Raw genomic sequence first — 12,781 nt, 5'->3', positions numbered from 1 at the left:
TTAAAGTCCTCCAACCCCAAATTCCGGGCTCCTCCCCCCAAACCGAGGAGCTTTACGAAGGAGGAGGGGAAGTGGGATGTGGGATGCAGAAGCAGCAGCGCCTGTAACGAGGCCCTGCTCGACTGGGAGAGCTTTACTTGCCGCGGCCGCCAGATGGCGAAGGCTGCCCGCCGCCCGGACCTCTAATCCTCCTCGGAACCGCTGCAGGAGCCACCGCCAAGAGCGCGGCGCCAACAGTGGGAGGAAATCTGGTCCAGCCTGGGGTTACAGAAGTTCCTGTGCGCGCCCTGCTGCCTTCGCGAGAACTTCTAGAAGGACGCTAAGGACTTTTTAGGGAGACGGAGAAAATTTAAATGGCCGGGGTTGGGGGTGGATGTTCACATCCTGCTGCCCCAAATAAGCAGAGATCCGGCGCTTCGGGGTCGGCCAGGGGTCCATCAGAAGTCGGGCACTTTGGGGACCACCTCCGAGGGCCTGCTCCGTGTCTGGTGCAGCAACATCCTTCCCTCGGTGACTCGATGCGTCCTCGGCGACACGCAAAGGACTCCTAGGGCCGAAGGAGAAAGGGGGAGAGGGTGGAGGGGTCTCCAGAAGTTTACTTCGTTTAAGCTGTAATAAGGAGAAATTCAGTGACCACCAAGGTCAGAGTCCCCATCATGTTAAAAAAAAAAAAATGTCGTAGCTTCAGGCTGCCCACCAACCGCTCAGCTCACGGGCGGGGAAGGAAATCCACCTCCTGCGGGTTCGGGCTGGCGGAACCCATGAGAACGCCTAGTGCAGGCGCTGCGCCCAGGCGTCCGCGAAGCGCAGGAGGGACTCCGACCCCCGACGAAGACCGGCGCAGGTGGGCGGATTCCGCGGGTTCGAGTATCCCGGGGGCTAGACCGGAGGAATTCGTGCACTCGAAAGCTTAAACCCGAGGGATGGGGAGTTCACATAAGGGGACTCGATCAGGCCCACCAACAGAGTTTTGCAAATTGCCTTTTAAAAGTGCCTCCCGATGATTCCGAAATCTCCACGCGGTGAAAAGCCGAACTCTAGGAGCCGGCTGGCAGCTGGGCGGGGGGACATCGTGGCGCGAGCGGGGAAAGGGAAGCGTCCAGGCCAGTGGAGAATGAGTGATTTTAATTTTTGTCCCCACTGGAGGCTCAATTTCGATTAAGGGCAGGAGAGAATTTTTTATTTCGGAGCGTTTCCATAACACCTGCAGAATTAAAAACAACAACAAGAACAATAGAATAAACAATAAAAAAACCGGTCATCGTACCCAACCCCCCTTGTTTGGTTCAGAAAGAAGGAAGAGCCTGCAGAGGAAAGGGAGGACCGTGAGTCTGCCTTTACCCCAGGTTGAAAGTTAATCAGAGGCGGCTGGAAAGGAAGGAGCCTGGACCAAAAGCTGATCTGGAGCCTTGAAACTCCCCTTTGAGGAGTGGGGATGTGCGTTGTCACAGACTTCGAGGGGGCTCCAAGCCCCGGCCCTGGTTTACAGACAGAGTTTGGCTGCACTTTCCCCTCTTCCTTTCCAGATTCTTCTTGCCTTTCACAGTGGGTGGCTCCCCACCCCACCCCCCAGGATAGCTACCCCGCACCCCAGCGCTTCTGGGCTTCAGCACCCTGGAGGAGGAATCCCAGGGCAGCGAGGAGCGAACTCGTGCGGAGGCCGAGTGGGGAGCGGGGAAGGTCCTGCTCTGAGTTCTCCCCAAAGCAGAAAAGACTTCCTGGGGCTACGAGTGAACGGCTTTTTTGCTTGCCTTCCTTTTAAAAACTCGGACAACCAAAAAGTGTTTGGCGATGTAAAGGACACGTGTGGAAAATGACAAACAATGGTATTTCCAAGTCAGAGTCGTGTCCTTCTTGCACTTCTTTTTCCTTTTTCGTTGCAATTTGTCTAATTGCATATTTCTGTTTGGGGCTAGAAGGGAGGCGAACCAGCGACCCCCCAAGCCGGTGCTCCCCCACCCAGACAGCCCCCGCCCTCGCGCCCCAGCGCAGGGAACGCCGCCTGCGAGGGCGCAAACGCTGGGACTCCGGCGGAGAATGTAAACAAACGGGGCGCCGAGTCCTTGATCTTTATTTAAATAGAGGCTTGTTTATCGGTGTCATCCTAGGAGGATTAATTAGATACATCTCTTCACAATTTGGTGTCTGACACTCCATCTTAGGAATGCCTTATCACAAGGTGTTAATTGGGGCCACTCAGCCACTTACGTTTCTATTAAACACTGTTGAGGGACTTTTCACAAGTACCAGGTTCTCTTTACTGTACGGTGCAAAAATATACAGGACTGGAAATAGACTGGGGCCAGTGTCTGCTTTATCCCGGAGGTGATTAGCATTTGCAGTCTTTCTAGAGGGCAGAAGAGGAGAACACCGTTTCGAAATTCCATCGCATCTCCCAGTACGCTCGGGTTCCTTGGGGTTGGGGCGGGGGGCGCGCAGACCGGGTTAGGGGGCTCCTAGTCCTCCTCCACCAGTCTGAGTCTGTCATCCACAATAAACACACATAAACCAAATTTCAAGGCTTTCGCTTCCAGCTTCAGTAAAATTCGGGGCGGTTTGGGCAAAGCGTTTTCAACAGGTATCGTCGGAGACGCGGGGCTAGAGTCCGAGACCCCAAGGTCACAGGCGGCGCGGGAAGGACTCGGAACCGGGAAGGGCGGTGGGAACTGGAAACCGCGGAGAAGAGAGGTGCGAGCTCGCGGAGGCCTTAATTGGGCGCAGAAGGGGAGGAGGGCCGGGCCGATCGCTCACCTCCCAGAACTAATCCTCTTAGCAGCTGCATTTCCGCGCCACGCAGTTAGCAGAATGACACTCCCGGCCAGACCTTTACCCCGGGAGCTTCGGGAGGGGGCTGGAAAGGATTGCAAGCCGGGCCAGAAGCCGTCTGCAGATAAGCGCGGCGGGATGTCTGGCAAGGGGACAAAGGGCCCTTCGCCGCACTCTTTGGTTTAACTCTTCCGCGGGCCCAGGCCCCTCCCGCGGATTCAGAGCCGAAAAAGTGGAGCTAAAAGCTAGGCAACCGGCTCCCCGGCCGCTGCTCGCAGAGCTGCGTTGCGCTCCCGCCGCATCCCCAGCGCCCCGGACCGCAGCTGCCCCCGCGGCGGCGCCCGGGGCTCCGGAAAGAAGGAAGCCGCAGGTGGCAGCGGGGGTGGGGGCGGCCCGCTCCCGCTTGGCCTCAGGGATCCGGATCTCGTGGGCGCCTGCGAGGGTGCCCGGGGAGCCCATGTGGATCCGGGGATGGGAGACCCCAAGGAGGTCTAGGAGAGGCCCGGACGCCAAGGGCTGGGGGTGGAGGTTTCCTAGGCCCATATCAAGCCTGCTGTGGGCAATCTTGCATCTCGGCAGCAACCCTCCTCCCCTCCCCAGCTCCAATCCCCATTGTCCAGACTCCCAGTGCGGTGAGGAAATAACCCCATTCATCTTCAAGGAAAAAAGATAAACAAGAGCATCCCCACCCCCTCAGCGAAGACACTGTCCACTTAGAGATTCTAGAGGCTTACGTGGGGCAGGGGGAGTGGGTTGGTAGGACAGGGTTCCTGCTGGAGGAGGGTGGAGGAGGAAGCAAACTAAGATTTTTGAAACAAAGATGAAAACCCATAGTACAGAAGACAGGGCTATGCCTGTTCCCTTAATGAACCACATTTATTAAAAATGACTACGACTGTACATAAAAATCCAAGGTCTCTAGAAAGCCTATAGGAGCTGGGGCGTCAGGTTTCTGTTTCCTCACATTACCAAGTTGGGAAGTGGGGGTGGCGGAGGAAGAGGATGACATGGGGGTTTTCCTTAGCACGTTTCAAGTTAGTACAGTAGCTGAATACATTCTTAACTAAGAAGTAAACAGAATATTCCCATATGTTGTGGGGATGACGAAACTTCCCCTGCTCCTGCAGCTGTGGTCTGGTGAATTGCAAATTCTTTACAAAGCCAAAGCACCAATTTTACATAATCTCATATACCTACGTAGACTATTTGTACAATATTTTCCACATTATTCTACAGTGTATCTAAGCACACAACTGTACACTTTAAAATTCTCCGTTTTTGTTTGTTTGTTTTCTGGTGCCCCCCTCCCTTGCTGTCTCCTAAGTCCTACAAGCCACCCAGGCACACAGCAGAGGCCTAGTACGTGAGGCGATCCTGGACTAGGGCAAACATGGCTTGTTTCAAAAGCCTGGGAAGAATCAAAGTCAGGTCAAACCAGCACCTTCACAAAGTTCTTGCCTCCCAGGCCTAACATCTTTTGTCCCTAGCAGAAAGTTAACAGCAAAAGTCCCTTGTTGAAGGTTAAGGCCCACCTTTCTATTCCAGAAGCAAAACATCTTACCACTCTGGGCTTCTATTTGCTTACAGATTTACAAATAAAAATGAGAACGAGTTTTCAACACCTTTGATGGCGCCAGGCACTCAGTCTTCACAGCCCAGTTCTTTGAATGTCTAGTGTCTCCAATAAATAAATCCATAACTTTGAATCACCTTCAAATTTAAAAACACTTGAAAATCCTCCATTAATTTTATTAAAAAAGAAAAAAAATGCTAGGCTTGTTTCAGTTACCTGAAGCAATCAAAAAGCTTTGGCACCTTCTTTTAGAGAATTGCACAAAACGGGATGCATCAGGGTGGAAGGCAAACGTCTTTTTGGCAACCTAGACAAAGAAGACAACAAAAAACACCACCAAATCCATCGGCAAAAAGTTAGCTCATTTTGACGAGGTTAAAATAACTCTTTAGGGAGTCGTGTAAAAAGCATAATACCCCCCCATGCCTTTTGAGGTGTCTTTACTGTACTCTTCAGCATTGATGTCCTCGCACTTTATGGAGGGAGAATTTTCATTGCTAGAGGAGCTAGGAGACAGCCGCCTTCGCTTACAAGCACTGGTGTACACCCCTGAATCATTGGAGTCAAGAGACTTGATGGACGGGGGTGTCTCTATCCAAGAAGAGCTAATTTCTTCTTTGACTTTCTCCTTGGAGAGCTGATCTTCAGAGAACACAGGAGGGCTTGTTCTGGAGGTCCACGGGAGTCCAGCTGCCACCTTCCTTTGATAAGAACCTCTACCTCCCCACCCTGCCATTGCAGGGAAGGTGGGGTCGGGGTAATACCCCAGGGCATGGGATGTCTGGAGGGGCAAGGATTTAATACCATATGGGAGCAAGGTGCTGGAAGTATATTCAGACTCATAGGAACTGATGTCTAGTTTGTTGGTCCCAGGTTGCTGGACGGGTGTGACAAGCCATCGCTGGGGAGGATTGGCCACCTCTTCGCTCTGTTGGGGTGAAAGGAGGCCGTTGGTCTGTGGCACGGTTCTCTCGCCATTATAATATCGGGCTTGAGGTAAAGTGTTGACAAAGGGCTCCGGGAAGAAGGACTGAATGCCGTACCGACCTCCAGGGACAATCTGATGGGATCTAGGAGAATCCGTGGGAGATGGAGTTAACCTGTCATTTTCGGAAGCGGTGTACATGCTACAATATAAAGAGAAACACTTTAAAAAAACCCCTAATGTTGTCCCCAAACAATCTACCTCCCAGAAATGAAGAAGACTCTAGAGCAGGAGTGCTGGTCTGTCGAGTGGAGGGGTGGAGGTAATAGGGATGCACTGGCCCATTTTAGCTGGACTTGGCTCTTTGCGGCCAAATTTCCCACCACGAAAGAAAAAGCTTCCTCTCAGGCATTAAGCATTTAAACTGTAGAAAATCCATCTTTGCAAGTCCTAGAACTTGGAAGAACTTGGAGCAACTCTCCCTTCAGTGGTAGGGAAGGAATGCTGGCCATGGTGGGTAGAAATCCCAGATTTAAAAGGCATTTGTGGGGCCTTGCTGTTTGATGTTGTGAAAATGACATCCTCTTAGTGTCAGGTTTTTCTTATGTAAAAAAATGAGAGGGAATAATAATCCCTGCTCCTGAGAGAATAAAAAAACTGGGATCAAATGGAAAGGAAGGCATATAAATGCAGATTATGAAAATTTCAAATCTCCACTCAAATGTTAAAAAAAAGAAACTCCTCATTTTTAAGCCCTTAACATTTCTTTAGAAATGAACAAAACCCTTCTGTGAAAATTCTAAAGCAAGATTAGTCAAGGCCAAAAATATGCAAAAATAAAAATAGGCAAAAATCCCAACCGTGAAAGCTCTTCCTAGAATATGGTCTCAAGAAAGTGTCTGATTCGATATGTCTTGTTCAAAGATGACCAGGCAAGGAAAAATAAAGGTGCACTTACGAGTCATAGTTGTCCCTGAAGCCTTTTGCAAAGGGGTTGTGATCAATCTTTAGTTGAGTTATCTAGACAAGGGAGAAAAAACAGTCACTGAGTGTTTTCTCTCTCACGCTGTACTGAGCTTCAGGGATTCTTGGGGACCATGGGGCACTCACATCGGTGTTTTGGTAGGCAGTCACTGCAATGAACTGCGTTTCTGAGAAGATGAAGGTCTGAGTCTTGGAGGGCTCGTTCAAGTCCTCCACGCCATCCTCTGTGACTTCAACGATGTGCAGTCGTGGTTGGTACTTGTGTAAAGACTGTAAGACTATCATCTGTAAATGGTACAGAGAAAAGAGCTGCCAAGTCGAAAAAGTCGATTTTGACAAATTCTGTATTTTGGAATGCGATTCCTGCTTGCTCCCCAGCAACAGCTAACTTTTCTATTGCCATTTTTGAAACTTAAAACATAGCTGGGTACGTGTGTTTAAATAAACACTCTTGCCTCTTGGTTTCCTAAGTCGCCAAAAGATTTCAGTATTTCTGCTCCCAACAGTTAACTCACTGTTACTGAAATCCAGTAGGAAAAATAATAAATAAATAAAACTGAGAAAGGTCAAAAGAAAAAAAAAAAAAGACTAGAAGGAGGCAAGCAACAGGTACCTGCAAATATTACAAATACAATGAAGAGTATGGAAACTCATTAGAAAAGAGATTCACAGCCAGAAGACACCACCTCCTCTGTCACCCTACCTGGGTGTTGTTGTTATTTGCGCCTTTGTTATTGGTGAGTTTTAATTTCCCAAAGGAAATCTCCTGTCTCATCCAGTGGGAACCAGTATTAGGAGACTCTGGGTGAACATACATTTTGTTGCCTAAGAGAAAATGAAACAAAACACAAAACCCAAGCATAAAGGGCTGTTTGCAAATGGAGGTAGGGGAGGGGTATTTACTACCTATGGGCAAGATTTAAGAGCTAGGTTTAGAACACGTCTCCCATTATTAGCAGTTTAAGAAGGCCAGTGGAGACCAACTAGACTACTGATTCCCCTCCCAGGGTCCCTGTGCTTCCAGCCTTCCTTGGACAAGGCAAAAATGGAGCCAGTAGGTGATGCCTCTTGAAGGTTAACTTGGGGGCTTCTGAAGCTAGACAGGTAAGATCTGATGGAAGGTGGATGGATTTTTATGGTGAACTCAACCTTGGGGAGGCCTTTTCTCAAGAGAAGATTAGAATGCTAGGAGCCCTTGCCACCTGGAGAGTTTACAGCAATTCCTTTCTCAAAGGTAGGGATGTGGAGGGAAGGGCTAGAGTAGGGTCATGGTTAAAATTCTATATACTAGTAGGCAAGAAGTCTGACTTAGCAATTCTCTCCCTTAATCAAACAATCAACACAAAGAAACTCCTAACACTTCCAGGCCCCGGATGTGGAGGGAGGGATGTGAGATTTAAATGTGTGGTGTCTTGAGTCGGGGGCTCCCGCCGATCCACCCTGCCCAGGTCCTTTCTCTCCTCACCCTGCATGTTATTGTCGGCTTTTCCGCAGGTCACCCATTTGCCCCCCTGGAAGCGCCAGTGGTTGGGGTCCGCCAGCACCACTTCTACGAACACGTTGTAGTGGGCGGTGGGATTGAGTCCGTTTATGTTGAAACTCAAGAAAGGAAACATGCGTCTGTGCAAGGGAATAGAACCAGGACATTTAAATCGCAACGCCCGGGCACAGGCCCACGCTTAAGGACGACATTTAGAAGTCTACAGACGAACAGAATACCGGTAGATAAAGTGGCCCTCACTACGTAAAATATCCTTGAGTTGGCAACTCTCGGAACATCTCTTTTCTGAAATAATTTGCCCCAATCCCCGCCCTTCTGCACCACTCACTCAAGTTCTTTATCCTTTCAGATGCTCATTTATTTTCTTCCACGATGTTTAAAAATCATTATTTTTTACATGTACAAGTGTCAGAGAACAGTAAGTTGTTCTCGAAAAAAAAATTAAAAAATTAGTTCTACTGGTAAGGCTGAAAGTCCCCTTTGGACGTCCCTCTCCCAGCACCCACCCCTCACTTTCCCCAGAAGAAACCACTGCCCTCAGTGGGATGTGTATCCGAACTTTCTCAGGCCTGGGACCCCAGCCCCGTCTGACTCCAGGTCCGGCCTAACCCACTACCCGGACCAGCCCCCATTGCCGGCGCTCTGGTCCTCGCGCCCGTCCCCCGGATGCGCCCCGCGGAGACTCTGGCGCCTAAAACTGCGGGAGCCCATGTACTGTGCTCAGAGAAGGTAGCCACCCCTGGAGCCTTCCCGCATCCGCGGCTCCTCGCCCGCCGTCAGGGACCGGCGTACCGCCGGCCGGGCGTACCTAGGAAATCCAGCTTTGTGGACAAGCCCCAGTTTCCATTTCTGCCTCCTCCTCGTCAGTCCAGGTGAGGGTGACGAGAGGGAATGGGGGAAGCAGCCGTAGCCTTAGCGCCCTGCACAAACCGCCGGTGCGCGGACGGGAGGGACATCGGACTGGAGATGCGGCGTCTCCACTGGCTGCGCACGGAAACTCACTCTCCCAGCCAAGAGCGGAGCGGGCGGGCGGCGGTCCCCCATTGCCGGCCACCCTCAGGACCACACAGGTCCTCTCTGTCCCCGCGCTTCGGGGCCCCCCGCGCTGCGCTCACCTGCCCTGTTTCGTAATGATCATCTCGGTTTGGTGGCGGTGGAATTTGAGCCACAGAGGCCGGTTGCACAGGTAGACGTGGGCGCGGAAGCCGGAGCCGGGAACCCCCAGGCCCCCCAGTCCTCCGCAGGAACCCGCGGCTGCTGCCCCGGAGTACGGCCCGTAGAGCGGAGCCCCCTGGCCGTACTGATAGGCACCCGGGCCGCCTCCCCCGCCGCTGCCGCCCGCGCCGCCGCTCGCACCTGCTCCCGGGCCGAATTGCGCCCTGCCGGGTGGGCACACGGCCGCGGGGAAGCCGCCGGGGGGCAGCATGGAGCCGTAGGGGTAGCGCGCCCCGTTGGGAGCCGGGTACACAGATCCGTGGGGCGCCCCGGCAGCCGCCTGGTACGGGAACAGCGAGCAGGGCGCGGCCAGCTCGGAACCCTGAGGCCCGGGGGACTGGAGGTAGTAGCGCTCCGAGCTCAGGCTGTCCATGGAGTAGCGCGCGCTGGCGGCGGCGGCCGCGGCGGCGGCCGCGGCGGCGGCGGCTGAGGGCAGCTCCTCCTCCCCGCAGGGGGAGCCCTTGCGGCCGTCCGGGGGCCCCGGCTTGGCCACGGCCGCGGTGCCGGCAAAGGCGTCCCCGGCGTCGGCGTCACTGAGCATGGCCGCGGGGGCCCCCGCACCGGCGGCTGCGGGCTCCCCGCTCCCTGCCTCGCACGAGAGGCTGCCCGAGAACTTCTTGGGCGCTTTGTCTAAGTCCAGCCTCTGAGGCGAGGGGGCCGCTCCCGGGAGGTGGCCGGCGCTCCCGCCGCCACCGCCTCGCGCCCCCTCCAGCGGGTAGAAGTGCGCACCAGGCAGGTTCACCGAGCTCACCAAGAGCTGCTCCCCTAACTGCATGCTTTGCAGAGCGCAGACGGCAGCTGGCTGCTTCCTCTCCGGCCGCGGCCTGATTATAAAGGCAGGATGAGGGAGCCAGCGCCCTCTTCCGAGGGGAAGGTAACTTCCCCTTCCTCCTGTGCCGGGTTATCCACCTGGCGACACGCGGACCGCTAAGGCGCGCACTCGCGCGTCCCGAACCCAGCGCCCTTTCCACAAGGAAAGGGCACTGAATTTGAAGGCAGGAGGCGAAAACTGACCGAGAAGCCCTCTCCTTTTCCTTCCGCGTCCCTTTTGCCTCTCTGGACCTCCACCCTCCTCCCCCGCACACACGGGGAGAAGAGGTCTTAGATCTCTCTCCCCATCCACCCACCAGCGCTAGCCTTTCTGCCTTTCTCGACTGAAAAACTATCGGTCAAGTTGACCACTTGGAAACTTGCAGGCTGTCATTGGCTGCTTTATATATGTGAGGCCAGGGAGGGGCTTCGCGGCCCCACAGCCTCAGGACCCTCCTATTGGCTGGTGGAGGTGACACTAATTCAATTAGGCATTTACTAATTGGATCAAGTAGCCTGCGACTTTCTTTTCCTTTAGCTTGATTTTATTTCTTTTTCTTTTCTCTTTTTCTTTTTTCTTTCTTTCTTTCTTTCTTTCTTTCTTTCTTTCTTTCTTTCTTTCTTTCTTTTTTTTTTTTGAGACTCAGTCCTGCTGTGAGAATCAATCCTGGTGTCTGTATTTCGCTGGAATTTAGTGGAACAGGGTTTGAGGTCTCCGTAGCAGGGTCATCACAGCGCTCTGAGCTGGGGGATGCGGGGGTCGGGAGCAGGTTCTAGAGGCGGGAGGTAGAAATGTTCTGCAAGATGACGGCCTGCAGGGAGGCACCGGTCTCTGAGGGTGGGGATCTGGGACGAGCTGGAGAGAGGCCCAAGGAAGTCTCTTCCCTCGTCGGGGGCTGTAACTTCAGGCACACTTTCTTCCCGATTGGAGAGGACTCTGTGGCCTTCAACAAGCAGGAACCACTTTTGTTCGGCCCCACCCTTTTACTCAGTGGGAAGTGTTTGTGGAGAGGAACCGGGCATTGGGCTTTTGGGATTCCAGGGGTGGCGAGAGCACACTGCAGTCCTTGAGGACAGAAGCCGTCAGCTTATGAATCAGAAGCCCCGGTGGGGTGGGATACTGGGAACACCCTTATCCCCACGCCATCACGCCTGCTTTCAGGAGGCAATCGCTTTTACTCCCCACAATTTAAAATCCACGCTCAGTTTCCCCGAATCTCGGATCCCACACCCTCCCATCTTCAGTTGGGCCTGACACCGAGAAACAAAGCAGCCTCGCGGTTAAGATTCCCTGCGCCTCTCCTCTGCAGCGCAACACAGAAGGTGGAATAATTGGTGAAATAATCAGTTTGATATGGAATTAAGCCCTTTTGCCCCAGCTGCCTGTTTCTCCACTGCGTTTTTGCAGACAGCAGAGCAAGATGATGCCGTTCTATCGTATTGTTTATTAATACCCGCACGTTTCGTTTCGGGTAAGGAGAAGCCTGAATATTTGTTGTTAATAAGCAATTACAGACGCGGCTTATAATCGCTCCGGGAGCGCGTTTTCCGGCTGAGAGGTCGGGACTCTGCTTCCCCAACCGAACGCGATCACACGGGAAACTCTTCACCCGCAACGCGAGGCGGTCGCGGGATTCGTTGAGCGCGCACACGCCGGTGCAGAACGGCTCGAAGCTTTCCAACCTAGGTTCAAACCACAGCAGCATCGATACTGGCACGTCTGAGTTAGAGAGTGAAGCGGCTCTTAATGCACTCGGACGCGGTTACCAGGTCTTCGCGGTAGTGGAAACAGGGAGCGCGCGAAGATCTTCAGGGTCAAGGACCAGCCAGGGCGGGGGAGAGAGCAAGTTAGGCGAGTGCCCGGGTGGGGGCCTCGCAGGTCCAGGCACAGCAGCCCAGGAGCAGATTCCTGGAACGCTGGCCCGGAGCACGCTCAGCCAGGCACTTCTCCCGTGTCGTCCCACCAGTTTAGTTCGGGTTCGGCTTGGCTCTCTGCTCTGATAACCCCACCGTCCACTCCCACCTCGTCGGCTTTAGATTTCTTTTGATTCAGGGAAGTCTTGGAGAATTGCATTTTTCAAGTACTCTGTGCTTTTCAAGACTTCAAGCTATTCAACGTGGAGGTTCTGTGAGCGGGACTCACAAGATCAAGAGCAAGGAAAGAAAGGGCAGCTTGGCGGGGGACCCCGGGCTAGGGGATCTTGTTACCACTCAAGGCTCTTCCACATTAGCCTTGACCTGAGCTGCAGGATGTTTGAGGAAAAAGTAGGGAGGAGATCAGATCTCACGTTTTTGGAGACAGGGTGGCTGGGGTTAGATCGCAGTTTTGCGCCTGATCTCACCGAGACAGCGGGCCTCGGTGTCCCGAATTGCTTTCGAGGAGGCCAGGGAAGCTCTGCGCGTGGCAAAGCGCCACTGCAGGCAACAGGCATCGCTCCGACCCACTCTGGCGCAAATAACGCGAGCCAGCTGTCCCCCGCGCCACATCAGAAAGGCTTGATTTTATTCCAGCCACAGAGCAAGCTCTTGAAAGCGCGTGGGTTCATTTGAGTGCTACCTAATTATGAAATATATACACGGTATGTGTAATTAGGATTAGTGTTGATTCTTGAGGCAGGAAATTGCAGTTTATATCTCCCCACCTCCCCAATATAGCTATCCTTTTGCCCAAACTTGAACACATTTTACAGGCGGAGAAACAAAGAGAAGTTCAAAGAGAATAAAAATTCGGGCTCTACAAAACCGCTCTGGGGCCCGGATTTTGGAACATGGAAAATATACCCATAATTTATATTACATTTATAGATATATATTACAAATTCCTTTTGAACATAATGAAAAGCACTGTTTCAACTAAAGATGATTTTTTTCCGACTGCATAAAGAAATCTCCTTTAAAGGTTCTTCTGTATTAATTACATTATTATTACATATGGAATATATTAGTCTAAATGCCTGGAGAGTTATAGATGAGCAAATCTGTGACCGATTTCCTACTTGAGATGGGC

General features: G+C 52.7%; 1 protein-coding gene across 3 annotated transcripts; it reads right to left on the bottom strand.

Annotated features, from left to right (window-relative positions):
• Positions 1-3,686: 3,686 nt before the first annotated feature.
• On the bottom strand, positions 3,687-9,739 carry EOMES (eomesodermin; the record flags this gene model as incomplete). Of its 3 annotated transcripts, none has more annotated exons than XM_082638522.1 (6): positions 3,687-5,466; positions 6,223-6,284; positions 6,375-6,533; positions 6,952-7,073; positions 7,714-7,868; positions 8,865-9,739. In XM_082638522.1, 6 exons carry the CDS (start codon positions 9,737-9,739, stop codon positions 4,728-4,730), a joined length of 2,112 nt encoding a protein of 703 aa, XP_082494648.1. In that variant the 3' UTR covers positions 3,687-4,727. The 3 variants fall into 3 exon arrangements, with proteins under 3 accessions (XP_082494648.1, XP_082494649.1, XP_082494650.1); XM_082638523.1 differs by having other exon boundaries at positions 3,687-5,409; XM_082638524.1 differs by having other exon boundaries at positions 5,117-5,267.
• Positions 9,740-12,781: the final 3,042 nt, after the last annotated feature.

This window comes from Mesoplodon mirus (genome assembly GCF_964341445.2).
Source record: "Mesoplodon mirus genome assembly, chromosome: 12".
In the NCBI taxonomy this organism is placed as follows: domain Eukaryota; kingdom Metazoa; phylum Chordata; class Mammalia; order Artiodactyla; family Ziphiidae; genus Mesoplodon; species Mesoplodon mirus.
The sequence above is the reverse complement of the archived record's forward strand: the minus strand, read 5'-3'. Positions and strand labels throughout refer to the sequence as shown.